This window comes from Micropterus salmoides, unplaced genomic scaffold, assembly GCF_014851395.1.
Source record: "Micropterus salmoides isolate LMB-PRFRI ecotype aquatic unplaced genomic scaffold, ASM1485139v1 Ms_hic_scaffold_17, whole genome shotgun sequence".
Taxonomy (NCBI): domain Eukaryota; kingdom Metazoa; phylum Chordata; class Actinopteri; order Centrarchiformes; family Centrarchidae; genus Micropterus; species Micropterus salmoides.
The window spans coordinates 6846740-6866423 of record NW_024040817.1 but is presented as its reverse complement, the minus strand read 5'-3'; the positions used below and the strand labels follow the sequence as shown (position 1 = coordinate 6866423).

At 37.5% G+C, this 19684-nt stretch overlaps 1 protein-coding gene and 2 gene segments (V, D, J or C); 2 read left to right on the top strand and 1 right to left on the bottom strand.

Annotated features, from left to right (window-relative positions):
- LOC119907102 overlaps nucleotides 1-19684 on the bottom strand; it is a 43025-nt gene that overhangs the window by 7272 nt on the left and 16069 nt on the right.
- The window catches only part of LOC119907104, a 56004-nt gene that overhangs the window by 24847 nt on the left and 11473 nt on the right, over nucleotides 1-19684 (top strand).
- On the top strand, nucleotides 3767-18387 carry LOC119907101 (CD209 antigen-like protein E). The gene is made up of 6 exons (XM_038724697.1): nucleotides 3767-4003; nucleotides 7858-7986; nucleotides 9295-9471; nucleotides 9671-9855; nucleotides 10771-10886; nucleotides 16254-18387. Exons 1-6 carry the CDS (start codon nucleotides 3895-3897, stop codon nucleotides 16432-16434), a joined length of 897 nt encoding a protein of 298 aa, XP_038580625.1. The 5' UTR covers nucleotides 3767-3894; the 3' UTR covers nucleotides 16435-18387.

The window sequence follows — 19684 nt, the reverse complement described above, 5'->3', positions numbered from 1 at the left end:
ACCTTTTATTATCTCTGTACTTGTATTTCTGCACATATCTTTATTCTTAACACTGGGAATGTTGCACATTCCTGCACAAACATTTTAAAAACAGATACAGTGTACTTTCTTTATCAATTTTTGCTTGACCTTTGCTTTTTCATTTAAATTGTCATCAACTCTTAAATAAAACTCAGCCAGACTCACCCAGAATTCGGAGCATGGTCTCTCCAGTCTTTTTCACTTCAGAAGTTACCATTGTAGCATTATAATACCCTCTGTCCTTCTTGTCCAGTGGCCCCAGGGTCAAGAAACCATTGGTCCGGTTCACTTGCACTCTTCCCTTGTAACCATCAGCCACTGTCTCTCCTACTGGCGTTACAGTGACAATCGGTACAAGCACACCCCGTGGTTGAAATACCAACAAAGGTGCTGAAGTTGTGTTGAGATCAACCAGGGTTTTGAAAGTAACATTTTTCCCCAAAACTGCCTCCACTGGACCCTGTGGAAGAAGACCATGTCCCACACAGCATCCTGAAAGGAAGAAAAACATTTAAGAGGTCAAAATTATTTGGTGCCTTTAACGGCATAAGCACATTTTGGTTTTGAGTTAAGGTTTGCAAAGGAACAAAAGTACACTAATAAGATAAGGAATTTAGTTATACGATTAATTCTCGGAACAAATGAAAAAATAGCAGTTCAATTGAAAAATGTGTCATTTAAAGTGCTATTTTTACCGATAATGGAGAGGAGAAACAGAAAAGACCTCATAATGAGCAGATCCACGGTGGTGATGGCCGATTCATGCTTTGCTCCTCAACTTGTTGCTTTTAGCAGGACACACCCATGAAAGGTGACCACACACATGCTTAACATACAATTATCACAAATATAACACTTTATCTCAGTTAATCTCAATTATTAGGAGTGTTCATTCAGTGGGGATGATTGACTAAGCAGACTTACTTGTAATAAAACCTTTACTTTCACACCACCCACCATGGGCGTGTTTTGGTGAAAGAAGATCGTGGGAATACAGTAGATGGTGGAAAAAAGCCAACCAAATAAGCTATGTGTGAAAGAGACAGGTCCAAAAGTTGAGGTTTCCAGCATGGAGTTTGGTGTGACTGTCATCCTTTGACTAGACGCTTTTTATTGAATGCCTATTTTTCCTCCACATCTGTGTTCATATTTGAAAAATGCAATTAAGGGATTTTTTAAAAGTGGTTTGTTACAGGTGGTCATATTTTTCAAAACTAATATGAAGCACAAATACACAAACAAAGAAGCCTTTCACGTTCTGTGTTCATGTCTATACTTGTATTTTTATGGTCACAACCAAAGCAGTGGAGGGAATACATGTTTTATTGTGAAACGAGAAGACCTCTAATCAGACTCCAAAAAGTTAATCCCACATATGACAATGATATAAAATGTGAGGACATGATATCTCAAACTACTGACATAATGAAAAAGAACCTGTCAGCAAAACTGAAAGCTGACGGACACACATATCCAACACAGGACGGGAGATTGTCTATGTGCGCGGAGGATGGAGAGGCAGTCAGTTGGGGAGTTTTTGCCCGCCTGCAGAGATAGGCAGGGCCGCACTTAATCCTAATCCATTGAAAAATGTTTCTCTGTGCTAGCAGTGTGTGTGCATTTGTGTGATCCCCCTTGTCCACAGAGCCCTCTATATTGTTCCTGTGGCAAGACAAGGTCCTCGCCACTGACGAGAGTCTATTCTGCATCACATGGGGCACCTGGTCGTAAATGAACATTCAGAATCAAGTAATTGACTAGTGGCTAAGGATTAACTAATGTTCTATTGTCTATTTATTTATTCACTACTTAACAGAAGTCAGAAATGGAGAATGCACTCCTGTATTCTGCCTCACATGTTTGAAGTGCTATCGTCACTTAGCCTCACCATGCAAAAGAACGACCTGATCCTCCCCCCAAGCCACATCAAAGCTGTAGGAGACAGTGACCAGACTGTACTACAGTTAAAGGCGAAGGCAGGAGGCATGCTGGAGAAGATCATGATCATCAAGATCAAGAACATGTTTGTTCAGCAGCAGGATGATGAGAGTTTGTTAGGATGACAGATAAATTGATGATTAAGACAGATTCTCTGTAAAGAAGTAGTCGTTGCAAAATGCAATGATTTGAGGTTGTGGAAGGAAATGCAGGGGAGAAGTCTTAAAAAACAATTATGGTAGACAGACAAAGAGTCAGATTTGGTGGATTGCTGAAGGATGAGGTAATCCAGACTCCAGTGGAGTCTTTCAGAGTGCTGAACCCTGACACGTGCTCAGAAGACTAGGCCACCCTTCCCACATGTGGTGTTGATAGTCTGTCAGACCTGGTGAGGCATTTCAAGAAGCATTGCCACACTGCTGATGACTAAAAGTTATTTGGAATTTGACATTGTATGTATGCTAAAGGTCTTTTTGGATGTCTGTAGTATGGGATAAAAAGACAGGACGTGTGATGGGTCCAAGTGAGCATTTTTTAAGCATGCTATCACACATTCAGACTAAAATAACTTTCAACACTGAAGTAAATCTCAACATCTCTACTACATCTTAAAAATCAAAAGCTGGCTACAGCAAATTGTGAAGTTATGCAGTAATGTAATCACTTTCTAACAGTATATTTGGCAAACGCATACATCCATTAATTTTTAAGTAAATTATCTTGGTCAGAGTGCAAAACATAGATGCAGATGTCGGTGAAGTTTCTTCTTGGCTTCCTCTCCTCAAGTAGACAGCTGTAGTAGAACATGAAGGTTGCATACTTTATTCCACTGAACCTATACAATAATTATGGTTTTTGTAATAGAAGAATTTATCAAAGTACATTCATATACTTTACCTCAATACAATTTTGTGATACTTGTACTGAGCATATTCATGTTTAATTATTTTCTAATTAAAAAGTAAATAATTTGTACTCTTCATTTTATGCAATACAACTTTGTTAGATGTGAATGTTCAAACTTATATTTTAGTACAAAGTAGAGGAGACCATAATATGTTTTTTGATGCTTTAGCTGAAATACTATGTTGTGCTAACCTTGAGATTTTTTGTCCATGTGTGACTGAGATCTGATCAACAGTGTGAACAGGCACGTGGAATCTTTCCCGGTCTGAAGTGGGCCGTATCCATATGTGGTTCAAATCCGATACAGATCTCATTTAAAAATGCGACCTGAGCCTCTCGGGAATTGAGCATTAAGGCCTGCAGTGTGAAGGTAGCCAAATAACATGCTCAAAACATTGAGACATTGAGATATTGAGATATTGTGAAATTAGCTCTGGCAATAATATTCAGCACAAATTCAGCACTGAATTCATGACACTGTATGAAGTAGGGTCTGTATGCCTGTGGATAGATACTGTCTCATACATGACATATCAGATATGAGGATGTAATGAAAATAAAATATGTTCCTAGGACTTCCTTCTTTCATTTGGTATGACATTTATACAATTGTGATGGATGGTGCCCACGAAATGTTAGACAGTTAAAAAGTGTGAAAATATATCCCAATCTCTCCTATAGGCTATTGTTTTTAATTTTAGTTAAATAACATTGTAAATGCATGCATTTTTACATTGTGATTTTCCCTCCACTGGGTTTTAGTGTGTGTTTTTGTCGTTGGTGTCGAGATGTGCAGCGTTTGTGCATTGGGACCTTTATTTTGAAATACATGACAGGAACGCATCATACTTACAGCAGTCTGCATGGGACTTAACTGCAGTGTGTCTCTAGGACGGTTTATAAACAGCTGAAACAGGGAGAGGGGCATGTGAGTGGTCCCAGCGCTTCAACAGGAGTTTATTGCTCCCTTTCACTGTCCACTGAAACTTTCTTAACTGTTAATTTCAAGCCTTCATATACACCGCTGAAATGACGACCACCGGGAACTCCCTGGCTGGGGAGGGGATGTATTCCCAACTCATAGAGGACGAGGGCTCATATGACGAGTTCAACAGCAGGCCAGATGTTGGACTTGGCGGTAAGGCCTCACCACAGAGTAGACAAGTATTTAATCTATTTGCTGAGTCTTCGTGGAGGAATTAGGAGTTTTCTCCCAGTCTCATAGCTTAAAGTTGAGTTCATGCTGAGCTTAATTGGTCTTAGTGACTTTTTGAAGAATCAGAAAAAATATTGGATTCTCTTCACAAATCAAAACACAGTACTGGGATGCTACATTATTTAACCAATGGCAGTTATTTTGCTCACATTTCATCACAAGGCTCCTGTTTTAATACTGTTTGCATTCAGAGCCTACTCTGTTATCATCCTGCAGATTAGAAGAAAGAATTGTTAGGCGCCAGTAATGGTTGTTAGTATCGATTTGTCAGAAGATCTTTGCATGAAAAATAACTGAACAGCAAATTTTTTTATTATTTATTATTTTTTCTCTGTATGGATTCATTGTTTCAGCTCTAAACTTTACAAAACAACAGACATAACACCAAAACAAACCACCAAATTAGAACAAAATTCAGAAATAAACAATAATAAAAAAAACAGTCTTAAAATATTGTGGTTTAATCCACAGAATATCAGGAAAATGTCATCAATGTCCTTCACAGTTTTCTAGAAAGAAGGTGAAGTCTTGAAATAGTTAGTATTGTCAAAACAACAGTTCAAAGTCCTGACATATTGTGTTTACAATAATATGACTCAGAGACAAACAGCAAATCTTCACATTTGGAAAACAGAAATCAGCAAATGAAAATAAAAAACAGCTTGTTGATTTTCCATTTAATCGGCATTTTCTGTATTTTCTAGCCACATTAGGCAGCTTTGGGGATGGCAATGTCAGTCGGTAATAAAAAAAAAGGATATTTATGTTGTTATGGGTGAAAGGTCAAATGGTTGAAGCCAGTGTGAAAGTCTTGTCAATTGTAAATTGAAAGTGTCTCTCCAACTGTTTTTGTGACTCCACACAAATGCTCCTCCTTGGGACTTGGAATCAGCTCTCTGTTGTTTAGTTTCTGATTTATTGATTCATTCTGACAGTTCAATCAGTTTGCTTCTGGCCAATCCACTTTAACTACTGTATCTACTCTACTTCTAGTAGTCAATATATTAGACAATTAATGTATTCCTGAAACTGACACCCTAACAACAACAAAAATATTAATAAATATAACCGCAAGTCGTGAAAACGCAACGTTTGACAATTTTTTGAGGAGAAGGACAGACCCAGACGACTTAAGAGATTAAAATGATCAAAGAATTTGGACTTAAAGACAATTGCATAAAACGCAAACTTGATTGTTATATGTAACTGACTACTGGGTGAAATGTTCAACCCACCTGCAACATTTTGTGTTTCCAAGATTTAAAGCTTAAGCTGCACAAACACTTTTAAGCAGAGAAAAATAATAAGAAAGTGTCACGGGACTCAAATAAAATAGAGAACTTTGATCTGAACACTCCCATTGTGAGCAAGTCTGACTTGATCAACTGGGAATTCGAACCCTGGAAGTTCAGATTTCTGCAGAGTAGGTGACTTACTGACTGAGTCACTGGTGAGAGGCCGTTGCTACACAATTTTCACAAGTTAAGGTAGTGACGTCACATGTGCCAGACCTGGATAGTTTTGTTTAAACTTAAAATGATTAAAACAGTCAAGATGAAATCTCTGATAAAAATCACACATCATTCTGCTGTTTTTGGGTGTGTCAATTATTTTGATCACATTTGATCCAAAACTGTACAAGTTACAGCAAGATACTGAAAATCACTGCAGACTCACAGTTTGACCGATGTAAAAATCCTTTGCAACGCTTGATAACGGCCATCTAGAAGACGTCAGGGTCGATTTTGGTGAAAGACTTGAAGAAAGACTTGTGGAGATATAGATGTCAATTGAATTATTTATGGGCATTTCTGTAAAATTGTACGTAAAGACACAAAAGTCAAAATTTCTGGGGAAAAAACAGATTGACATCAAAATTATTATGGTAACTTTTGATCATCGATGTCCGTAGATGATCCTGCCAAAGTTTCAGGTCGATTGGCAAAACCGTCTGGGATGAGTTTGCAAAAATAGGTTTTAGAGAAAAGTGATTAAAAAGTTGCATAATTTGACATTTTTAGAGCAGAAGGCCATTGGAGCAAAGATGCAGATGAATCCAGAGATTAAAATAAAGAAAGAAGTTTGACTCTAAACGAAGCCGTTTTGGAGATAATTGCAAAAATGAAAAGTTGATTGTTATAGCGCCACCATGAGTAGTGGCTGGAATTTGCAAACCATCTGCCAATTTTGGGCAGTTTTCGTCCAGCAGTTTTTGCTGTCCTAACACTTACAGCGAAGAAAAACAAGAAAGAAAGAAGAATAATGAGAACAAAAAAACAATAGGGCTCCAGCAGCTTCACTGCTTGGATTCCTAATAATTACAATAATATTAATCCTTGAATCTGTGTGGGAACAAATCTCCATGCTGGTGGTGGCTGCCTCACATCCAAGCAAAGTAATTTCCCTCACTTATTTCCTCTTTTGTTTCATAATTGAGGTGCAGCCAGATTTCCCACATCTGGCTCTGACATGTTGTACTTTCACAAGTCTGAACAGAGCAGAGGAGATTCCTGTATGGATAAAAGGCTCTGCTTCAAGAAAATGTAATTCATCATTTAGTGTGAAAACATAAAGCTCTGATATAATATATCAATAATTACTTTTCTAGAAGCATGATTTTAGTTTAGCTGTTTCAGTTTCTTTAATGGAACAATTGTGAAACATAGTGATAAACAATGTTTTTTTAAAAGCAGTAAAGTGTTGAGGGGTTACTTAAAATACCGACCACCCTTATCTCAGAAAATAAGTAAATTATGGCAATTACTTTTATCACATCATTTAACATTACTTTGTTCACAAAACGTCAAAACAAAGTTGGTATGTTGTTATTAAAGGAACTTGTGTAAAACAAAACTTAGAGAGACTGTAGCCTACATCAGCTGGGGAAAAACAGCAATGGCTGGTTTAAATATGGTAAAGTTGTATTTGATGTGAGGCAGCTTTAACAGTGAAACTTTAAAGATAACTATCATGAGGTGGTTATTTCTTCCTGTCAGTAAGGAAGTCCGTTCAGCTTTGAGAAAGAGAACAATGAGTAGAAAATGTGTCATTGGTGACAAGGTGTAGTGTGGGTTGGGGAAGAGTCTGAGATATATAAACTGTATCATCATCATTGTATCTCTCTAATTAGGAGGTCACATGTATTACATTCACAGGGGATACAGTCTGTCTACCAACACATCTCTTGTCCTTGGCTGTCTATAGTTAGCGACTCGTCCCTATCTACCCAGCTGTCCTCATGCACCCACAGAGAAAGACTGCAGTATGAACTAGAGCTGCAACGATTAATCAATTAGTTACATAAATTAACAACAATTTTGATAACTGATTCAAAGAAAAAAAAGGTCAAACCTCTCTGTACTTCAGCTTCTTAAGTATGAATATTTTCTGGTTTCTTAACGCGTTATGGACAAAACATGACATTTGAGGATGTCATCTTCTGCTTCAAGAAAAACTGGGCAACATTTTTCATAATTTTCTGACATTTTGACAACTAATCAATGAATCAAGAAAATAATCGACCAATTTATCGACAATGAAAATAATCGTTGCAGCCCTAGTAGGAGCTATTGCTAGAGAGACGGAGTTCATTCTGTTTGTATGTCTCCAAATGACTCTGTATGACTAGTACCTAGGACTCTTTACCCACCCAGGTCCTTTTAAAAAAGAAATTCCTTCACATTGTGGTTATTTAGCTTTAAGTATATCAGCATGCTTTATCCAGACATCTTGTTTTATTATATTAACTAACAATCTTTCCCCCTTGCCACTTCCAGCTCACCCAGTGTCCCCAGTCAGAATGATCCCCAGGCCGAGTGGCCCCGGTCCCTACCGCTTCGCCATCATCTGCCTGGCAGTACTTTGTGGCATCCTGCTGATCTCCATCATAGCCGTCACTGCACACTGTGAGTGCACCAACAGTCACATGCTCATTTCTTTCATTTCACTTTTCAGTAAAAACACATTTAAAGTAACATTGTGGCATTTTTCGGACCAAGCTGTTGACAAATATTGCATCACATGTTCAATCAACACAAACACATGGACACACAGCAAAGGAGTGAGTGACATTTAGTTTAAGTTCAAGTTTATTTATTGTCATTCATCCACATACTGAGTTTACAAATGAACAAAATGTCATTTCTCACAGTTCAAGGTGGTAAAAACAAAGTCACAATAATTCAACTTGCAAGACAAGACCCATATAATACAACACAGTAACTGACAATAGATGAGACAGGGCTTATCTATTCCCTATCGTGGAGTGAGCATGGCGTGACTGGAGCTTTATAAAGTGCGTAGTGCAACCTGTATCTGAAGTACATACAACTTATATGCATATCTATACTTAAATTATATTTAAACAGGAGAACACTGTAAGCTGGTGTAAAAAAATGATGATGTCAAATGTTTTATTAAGGTAGAAAATGCCACTATCATGCTTTTTACATTTTATAATGATAAACACAATGCAGTCGTTTCTGTTTGAATTTCAGAAGTAGTCTAAAAATATTTTTAAGAAACGTAACATCAAGTTTCATCTGGAACAAATAAAATGAGAATATCTGTATTATTCTGTTTAATATTTCTCAATAATGACAATAATAAGTGAGAGTAAGTAAGTAATGTTAATGTTGTTGTTATTTGAGAGCTAAAGGAAAAAATTTTTTACAGAGGAAACTATTTAGTTTTTTTGTTTATCATTACAGTCAACAAAGTAATTTGTTTAAATAGTTTTTGCAGAATGAGCAGTTTCAGTAAGAAAAAAAAGAGGATACAGTGGTTTGCATTTCGCAACACTTGAAATATGAAATATATATTTTGTCATTAGTATGGCTTTATTTTTATACACATTCAGCACATTTGTACACGTCTACACACTCGTGTTGAAACGGCCACACAGTCAGGAGGCTTAAAAGCTGCTTCTGCTTTTAATGATTTCGTTGGCCAAACTTTTAAAAGTTATAAAAGTAAAGATTTTAATTGTTTTTAAATGTGATGATTGGACGGTAGATGAATGAACACATCTAGGCTAGAAAAAAATTACATTCAAACTTAAAGCACCAAATTCCGAAAACACATTGTTATGTTGCACTTCTTGAGGCTGTGAGCCTGAACTTTTCTGCTGTGCTTGTGTTTTTTTCCAAAATCATTTTCAAGTTGATGTTAAGCGTGTATTAACTTACTTGTCCATCGTTCCATTTGTTCCACAGATAAGAGCAAGCCTCAGGGTGGTGGTGAAACGGCCTCGGAGATACATAAGCAGACGCAGGACGCAAATGTGTCGGCTCTGACCTCTTCCATCAGCAAGCTGCAGCAGGAGAAAATCCAGCTGCAGAAAGAGAAAGACGAGCTGAAAGCCAAACTGGCCGCCGCCATGATCACTAAAGGTAGATGACTCTATATTTGTATATAGTTGTGGGTGTTTTTGGTCAAATGCATATCAGCTTTTAGCACCTAGTGTGGTGCGTGAGAGTAAAGTGTGCATTTGAGCCAGAGGTAGCATAAAATATTGATGTTGGATTATTTTGGATGACGTGATGTACCGTTCTGCTTCTGATCCTAAACTCTCTTTCTGTACATCATCAGCTCCTGAGGTGATAAAACCAACGATGAATGTGGAGCCCGCACAAATAGTCTGCCCCACGGACTGGCATCTCTTCAGCAACAGCTGTTACTTCATCTCAAGAAACACGAGGGATTGGCCTGATAGCCAGTCGTTCTGCCAGAAACAAGGAGCTCACCTGGCCATCATTCACACGCCCGAGGAGCAGGTAAATTGCATGGTCACAACATGTAGATGGTGCCATGTCCCGAGCAACGTCATTAGATTTTGTGTTTAGCCGCTTTTCTTCTACTGATTTCAAAAACATCAACAGCTACGTCCAAGAGTTTATGCAATTGTGTAAGGGAAAGTTACTTAACTTAACATAAGTTGACTTATTACTGAAGTTAAGCATTGATACAGTATGAACAATCACATTTTCTATGCGAAGATATTGATCTGTTTGGTGCCTACAGGAAAAGCCACCAACATGTTATTAAACGTTAAAAGATATGTGTTTTTGTATAAAGTTCTTATACACAAAAAATCACATGAAAAGACCAAAACCAAACCTCTAAATATTTTCTGATTTCCACCATTCTGTTGCTCTCTGAAGATTATTTAGATGGCCCAGTAATTTCCTGACAGCTGGTCAGTTTATAACAAACGTGACTAAGACCAGTGGAAATAGTGCAACAGTTGGGGACTTTTTCCAGCAGCAGTACAGTGTCTGTGGAACTGACTCAAAATAAACTACGGTGTGTGTGTGTGTGTGTGTTCATTGTAATGAAGGAACATGTCACTCAGGATAACTGTGTGGCTCAAGTTTTAATAATTATTGGACAACAATGGATCTCTATGGCACAGAGGAAGATACTTCTGTAAGATAATTCATTGTTGATTTCCTATGTGATATGTTGGCAATAAGAAATATACTGGAATATCACCAGTCTTTACTAAAAAAAAACATTCAGTGAACATAATTTGGGCTTTTACGGAATCAGCCAATATCAACATCCTGTCTCGGGATATTTATGAAATCTCCGCCATTGCTGTCTCTCTACCAACACTCTACTGTACAATCAGTGATGAATGTGTTCCGCGGAAATACTTCAACATTTCCTTTCTATGTGTTTCCTCTCAGACGTTTCTGTGGAATCTTCTACCCAGAGGCCACTGGAACGCCTACTGGTTTGGAATCACTGATGAGCACACAGAGGATCAGTGGAAATGGGTGGACGGCACCCCGCTGGTCGGAGGGTAGGTTCACCTCTTTCATAACTCCTCTGCTTAACATGGTCAGAATCAAACTGCACAGAGAACCGAAGTCATAATGTCTGCCTAGCCTCGGTTCCACCAACACGTTCTCGTCACATCTTGACGCTTGGTCAAGGCCCTCTGCCGTCGCCTTTTAACGACCTGGGTACCCCATTTGCGCCATTTATTGACGTTTAGGGCTCCGCGGTCAAGTTAGCAACGCTTTTAGCAACAACAAATATACTTCTGTTTAAGTTAAACATTTACTATGCAATGTCCGGTTAGAATTTCAAAATTAAACGCTAGTGTTTCGAAACATCGGCATTTTGAAACGGCACGTTATTAAAGTCGTGAAACGTTGCAGTTTGGTTGGGTTTAGGCACAAAAAGTACTTGGTTGGGTTTAGGCAACAAAAGAGCTTGATTAAGGTTAGGAAAAGATCATGATTTGGGTTAAGTTAACTACGCACGTCAGTTAACACGTAACGTGCTGGTTTTGGCCCTCCATCCATCCCAACCTTGCTAAGTCTTTTCTGTTAAATATCATATACCTGCCTTTACCATCAAAAACTGACGCTCCAGGGCTTCCCCCAATGCGTCAAACTATAACGGTAAAGGGATCCCCGTGCGTCACAAACTGGCGTCGACAAAATGGGGTCGGCAGCATTTTTAGGTCTTTTTTTTTGTGAATCTGTTTTGAAATTCTGAAGAGCGTTTTAGCGAAGACAGGCCAAAACAGAGGACTTTAGAAACAACGCAGATGCCCACGTTTGGTTCTCTGATTGGGTCTCATAAGTCATGCAAAGTAGAAACACAATGCTACTGACAGAGTTTTGGATTTGTTATTTTTATTAAAACATTTTGTGCAAATAACACTTATCTGCCTACACTTGCACTTTGCATGTCACTGTTTACTTTGCAACGACTCCCAGTCTGTTTTCTGCCACCACAGCCTTTTAACTCCCATGTTACATTCAGAAACAGTCCCAGCTCATTATTGATCCGTGCAAAATAAAATCTGTGTGGGTCTTTGTCTGCTTTACTTTATTCTTTCTCCAAATCCTCTGTAACTACGGAAGAGAGGGACCATCTGCTTCAAGTACTGTATACACCGGCACGCGGATGCCCAGTGTATGTGAACGACCACTAGATGTGTGTTTTCAGTTGTTTTAGTATAGACAGAGATCAACTCTGATACACAGCTAAAACGCTGGTGTGGAAGGAGATCATATTCGTTTTAATTCTCCGTTTGTAAACTAAAACGGAATAGTGTAGATGGGGCCACAGTCTGCAGCTGGGTCTTGGTAAGCTTGTTTGGTCTGCACCCAAGTGTGATTGCTGTATTCACACCTGCCAAAAACATCTGCACCAAGGGGAAAAATTAACCTTAGTTTGTTTCAATCTGGATTGGATCGTCTGGACCTTTTTCAATGTAACAAGGTCATTTTTGTTGGAATGTAATCCACCGGTGGAGTTGATAATAGGCAGTGCTTGAAGTGGGCCTCCAACACCAAGTAAGTTACTTCTACATTTAACTCTTTGGCGTCCCGCGTACCGGTGGGCTCTATGTGGCGCTCATCTGTTCCAATTCCCGCCTGTTTGCTAATCTCTGTTGGCGGAGACGGAGCAGGTAGAAGCTCGGTGCCTTTCGTGCACCCCCAATGTGAATGGGGAGTACCAGAAGGGCTGGGCAATAAAACAATATTGAAAATGATAACAATATAACTTTAATTTAATTCATTTGAATCACGAACATATCAGCACTTTAATTTGATGAGGAAAAGGGACTGAAAAAAAGATTACTTTTAATTGAAATATACTTAATCATAATTGTTTTGAATGTTTTACCTCAGATTTGTTAAGTGAGCCCAGTGTTTCCCACAGAATGACAATGTCACTGTGGCACCAGCTATAATAACGTGCTAATCTCGACAACCCAGCTGTATTCTAACGGTAACTTAGCTCTTCTTATTAGCGAGGCTCCTTACACGTTTTTTTAAACTGGGTGTCCGACAGCATTGTGTTGGACAGATTTGTGCAGCGGTGTTCATGAGGGAGAACTTTCACTCAGGAGCAAAAATTTGCCTTATAATGATTTGACTTTTATCATATTGAATGATGTTAAATGTTTTATCGTGATAACATTTTCGGCCGTATTGCCCGGCACCTATATTTTCCGCTTCATGCACTGATTATAGGTGGTGGCAGAAAATGTTACCAGAATGCAGGAAATGAACTGTTTCATGCTCAGAGTATTATAATACAATACATTTTATCAAAGCAGTATACAGTTATCTTCTTGTTTTCTTCTTGTGAACCCAGAATTGTGTTTCTTCATGTTTCGTGAGCTAAGTGTATATCACACCCCTAATCTGAGTCCCCGTCAGTTTTCAACTCAAAGTTACGCTCTAACCCCCTTTTTTTTACTTTAAGCCCTGTAATCAAAAAAGACAAGACATGACATGAATTGTAGTTCTGAACTCAGACTTCAGGCTAAATCGAGTAATGAGTTATGGTGCGATAAATAGTTCATCAAGAGTTCATTGCTGCTCAAACTGTGACACCACTCCTCTGGCTCCAGACTGTCTGCGAAACACACACACTTGGACAAACATCCACACAGTGATTGACTGACCATTGGACCACTGTTGAACATTGACCTCTTGCATACCTACAGACTTTGGCACAGGTTTTGGCCTGCGAGCTGCACCGTGACGGTTTTTGACCTGGTTTACACTAAACAACACCAAATGGAGAGACTCAGAAGGCCAGAGTGAAGATGCAGCCAGCAGAAGGAAAAGGCAAAGCAGATGAGGCAAATGTTAAGCACAAACTTCGACTAAATACTTCCTGTTTCACTAGAAAGCCGTCCCATGGAGGATGAACATTTTTGGAACAAAACAATTTTGGATTCAATGGGAAAGTATAGTTTAAAGCTTAAAACTATTGTTGGTATGAAACTAATCGGATCCTTACTTTTAGCCACACTAGCTATATGGCTCAAAGGATGGCAAGTCAAGGGCCCAGTATATTTTAACTTGAAGTGAGTAACTTCATAACCCCCCCACTGACATTCACACCTACTTCACGCAGTGACTGGCCAGATGTGTGTTAAAGGAGCCAAGGTTTGAACTTCTCTCTCGGGTCTTTTTTCATTCTTGACACACCATTTCTGTCACTTTTATGTAAACAACCAGGAGCAACACTATGAATATCTTCTAGGAGAGAAAATGTCTGTTTAAGCAATATTACATATCTCTCAAATATAGCTGTTCGGAACAACTATAATAACACTTGGACAGACTTGGACAACATGTCGCATGTACGATTTGTGGTCGAACATAACCAATCCTAAAATGTCTCAACAAATATTGGATGGATTGCCATTAAATTTGGTATAAATATCCATGGCAAAAACTAATAGATGTTATGTATAGAAACAATGAAATTACAGAGTCAGTAAAGAGTTCTAGATGTTCCTCATGTGAGATAACAGCTGGATGGCCAGGATCAGATCTGCCTGCAAACAGCAGCTCTGAGCAGCGATATGTAACTGCTGTTAATCTGCTGCAGGATGCTGCACTGCAGGTGAACTTGACCTCTGGCCTGTGGTAAAAAACAAATGTGTCAGAGCCAAAGCAGGAACTGTGGATTGATGTATTTGCTTTAAAATGCAAAGTCTGGTTACCTTCTTTTTCCAGTTCTTTTTTTCTCCAAGGTTTTTTGTGCCAACTCAACAGATGCCTAAAGATCACTTGATTTTTCTTCCTCATTTTGAAAATATTTGTTGATGACTAACCTTTTGTCATTCCTCTTTTGCTCCTACATTCCTTTCCTTCCTCTTTTCCTGCTGAGATGTTTCTTGTTTTTCTCTAATGATGTTTTGGCTTGGTTCTGCTCAGCTGTTGCTGGTGATATAATATTTGACCTTCACCATGAATATGTTTATCTTTTTTGTTTTGTATGTTGAATTTTCTTTCTCTCATTGTCACTGCTGCTAACACTTTTAGTTTTAGTCCGTTTCAAAAACAAAAGCACCCGTATTAAGTTACTGATTTTTTTTTAAAGAGAGGTAGGTAAACTATTTCAGATGATCTGATTTGATTTCTCCTAATAACCTTTGCTTGTGTCCATGTTTACATTTATCGAGGTTTGACAAGATCTTGTGCCGCAAGAGATCTAATAAAACGATATTTCTCGTCAAAGTGAAAAGCTGTCTCAATATTAGCATGACAGAATGTGAAGTGAAATTTGCATAGATGAAGCCCCTGCCACTTTTTAATTGTTTGTGTGGCAGCGTGTTGTACCCAGTGGAAACAATAATTGTGAACTTTGAAAATGTGAGCAACATGTTTTGCATTTTGTCACATTCAGTTGAATAAAAGATCATTTTTCCAGTGATATAAGTCATCATTGAAGATTTCTTAAAAATAGTGTTAAAATATCGTCTCTTCACGTTGCGGAGCTAAGTGCATCGTCACACCCCTAATACATACAAAACCTGTCAGAAGACACAAATATTTTTCATTGAAAATACAGTTATTTGTTGTGGGCTACAGCCAGTCGTTTTCATTATTGATTTATCAGTCAGTTAATCAAATCAATCAATCGTTTAGTAGAACCCAAGATGATACCTTCAAATTGTGCCAGACTTATTTAGAACCAGAATAATGTTCAGTGACGCTTTTGAACATTTGCTGCTAATGACCTATCTGTAGCTTCACATTGTAACTATAGAACGGACAAGATGTGTTTAATGTTAGGGAAATATTGAGGTTTTATTTAAAATAAAACTAAGAGTGCATGCCCTCAGCTCTGCATGCATCAATGGCAATGCTAACCTGCTATGTTTACTATCTTATTTCAGCATGTTGGCATGCTAACATTTGCTAATTAGCCCAAAGTACAGCTGCAGCTCATGAGAATGTAATTTTTGCAGGTATTTTGTCGTAAACCAAAGTATCAGACTAACTAATGATGACTCTAGATAAAAAGTCAGAGGATCACCAGAGTTATTACAATTCCTCCTGAGGGGAAATTCATTGCCAAACAGTTGTCATTTTCCAAAAAGACAAAAATGTCAACCTCCTGGTGGTGAAAGTCAGGAAACCATGAATGTCAGTACACTTTTTTACGGTAATCTATCCAATAGTTGTTGAAATATTTTAGTCTGGACCAAAGTTGTAATGTCAGACAGACCAGACACCAGTGCCATCCCTAGAGCCATGCCAGTGGTAGGAAGTAGATTTGGATAGATAGTAGTAATTGGAGTCTGAAAGCACACACATCCACCAACCCGACCTCCAACATCGTAGTTCTTCATGTTGCTTTAATAATACATTTTCTCCTGCTTACTTTCTTCTAACTGTAGTTTTTGGGAGGTCGGCGAGCCCAACAACCACATTGACGAGGACTGTGGCTACATTGTGAAAACACGTGTGTTAGAGAGAGTGGCGATCCGAAGCTGGTACGACGCCCCCTGCAGCATGTACTGGCCCTTCATCTGTGAGAAAGAGATGGGTGCAGGTGCCAGCAACGCTGCACCCCACTGAGAAACATCTTTTACAGAGGGAACATGAGAGACACTTTTTCCTGAAATGAATATATGGTATTTTGGACTTTCCCTTTTTTCATTCATAACAAAAGCATGGACAGTCCGCTTTGTCCAGAACACTAGATACACGCCTGGTTAAAAGTGTATTAAAATGGATTAATAAGTTTACAATAGTACAGAGGAAACTAAAGGTAGCTGTACTCTGCAGCAGTAATCATACATTTTTATGATTCTTTATACTGCTTTATACCTTTGCTTCCTTATGCAACTGACTATGTAACGAATATCAGCATTTAAAGAAACTTTTTTGATTATACTTATAGATTATACTTTTATACTTTATTTCTTTTAGGCATCTAATAATAAAAATAGGAATATTACATTAACACAAGATAAAATAAAAGGTGAAAAAGTCCAGTTATGATTAAAAATTGTCAATTAATTTAATCATTACTAAATTTAAACAGGTTACACCACACAAACTAGTTCTTACATACAGATTAGTTGTTACTAAATATTAACACCCAGTTACAGCCAGGTTTGACTGCTACGTAGCTGAGCTATGTACAAACCTAATAGAATCACTTTCACTGGCCAGGACTCGGTTTTACATTGCTCTCAATGTACATGGACAGAACAAGCATAAACAAACAGGACAACAATCTCAACAAAAACAGACACAAACTACCATGTGCAGATAAACACATTTATACATTTGTAGACAGCAACACAATAGTGCAATGCAGAGTGCAAAGGATGCTGGACATAAGGTATTTTTATGAACATAATTGGTAGCTAACATAGGACACGTTAAGATATATATATAGAAATTATTTTCTGACCAGACAATGGATCAAAAGGCTTTTTTAAATCATACTTTACAAACATAATACACAAATTACAAAGTGTTATGCGTACATCAGACTTAACGACTAAATAGCATCATTTAGTTTAGCATAATCTGATATTTCCCACACAGTAACGCCCATTTATCTATGTATCGTAAAACTTCAATTAATAGCCTGGGCTTTTATTTGCTCAAATCATTAATCTCACCCTGCCTGTATTTGGGACGGCCGTCTTATATGGGACAGGACTTTAATAAATGAACAATACTTTGGTGCTCACTGTTTCCGTAAAATTAACAGAACAGTTTGTAGCATGTCCATCTTGACATATGTTTAAACATTTATATTGGTATGCCTTGCACAATCTAAGCAGCTTAGAACTAGCTCAAGCGATCGACCCGGTGGGCTTGAAGAGGTTTTGTACATCCAAGAACTGTAAAAAACAGGCGTCTAATTGGGATGTTTTACAGTATGCATATATAAGTAAAATAATTATAATAATACCTGCATTTACAGTGGATTGGCTGTTAACTTTAATTTATCTCTTGAAATCTGTTATTGGTGGAAGATTCTACTATTCTGTTTAGTTACGTTAGTAGTTATTTAGTTAGTACGTATTTTAATGCTTTTGATTGAACTGCACTTATCTATGCAGCTGATTTACATGTTACTTGAGTCTTTACTAGCTAAGATACTGCTAACATTTTACTAGCGCAACCTCATGTAGTAAGTTGCACTGCAATAGTTTCTATAGTAATAGTTTCAGGTTGCACTACAGGTTACTAAGAACTCAGGCGCTACAGTGTCTCAGTGTCTGTTAAACTGAGCTTTTTAGCACTCAATAGTGTTTATATCAGATATATGTAAACTGTACATAAATCAAGTGTCATGATGTTAATAATGTGTGAGTATGACTGATGTGTTAGTGATGTCACCACTTCAGAAAATGATCAATTTGATGTTTCTAAAGATGTCAAAGTTTTTATGTTTTTTAAGCTACTCAGTTGATTCTTTTGAAATGTCACATAAATCAAATATTTGAAATTATGCATAAATGTGTCCTGTAGATCTTGTAAATAAATAATAATGGTAATTGTTTTGTATCCATGTCTCACCTTACTTGTGTGTGTTTCATCTGCTTGCTCTAATCAATATTTTTACATTATCAATGAGGTCAAATGACTGTCTGATAAGATATAATCACAGTGGGAAACCCAGAGAATTATCACCCAGCTCTACAGCTCCTCTCTGCTCTGAAGAGTATTTTAGCATTTTGCAGCTCATTGGTTGGTTTTGCAGCCTACAACTTTGATGTTTTAATTCAGTCTCACTGCTCTTACCAACGCCGTCTCCAGCTGCAGCAGAAAGTGAAGCATTTGGCAACTTAAGAGCCAGATATATTTCTCAGGAGTGAATACAGAACTTGGTTTGATCTGGTGGACAAAAAAATAACCTTAAATGCATGATTATGTTGCTCTTTGTCTACTAGATGCATAAAGAAACAACTATTTGCTAACAAATTTGTCGTTTCAGCTATATATGTAATAATAATGATAATAATAATAATGATAATATGTCAATGTTGTGTGTTCAGGTTGTTTTGCTGGCCCCAAGTGAAGAAATGATCAATAACACAGGTTGACACCCGATAACTAACTACGAGAAAAACTACAGATTTTCTTTCTTCTTTTTTTTATATGACTATGATGCAGGTTACATTGTGAAAAAATTCATCTGTGAGTCAATTATAAGTAAAAATATGTAAGTAGAGTAAAAATAAGTAAGTAAAACGTGTAGCTCTACACAAATATATTATCATTCAGGTACAGGACAGACTCAAACTTCACTGTTACACTTTTAGCTTATGATTGACAGTTATCAGCTTGAAACTCAAAATAGTCAATATTAGTTTAGCAAGCAAAATAAAATAAATAATGATGATAAATACAGAAAGATATTAAATAAAACTATTTCATGAAATATGATATGATGGTTTGTCTGTAATTTCTTGCCTCATCCTTGTTGTTGTTGTTGCCCAGCAGGTGGCACTACCAACACAATTCAACACCAAAGTCAATCATGTTGACTCACATTTAAGAGTTGAAGAGCAATTAAAGAGGGTTTTTAAATTCTTCCTGATAAATTCATGTGAGGCATTTCCTCTTCCTCTGCATTTTTAGATGAGAGAGTTTCAGTTTTGGTCCATAAAGTAGAAAAGAGACCTTCCATGTAAAAAAAACAAAGCAATTTTTTCTTCACACACACAGAAAAAGACACTAGTAAAAAAAAACATCTGATTAACTCTTTTCCATTACTGTAAAATAAATAAATGGCTTTACATGCCATTATAATTATATATTATTTATCTTCCAAAATCTAAATCTACATGTACTTTGAGCT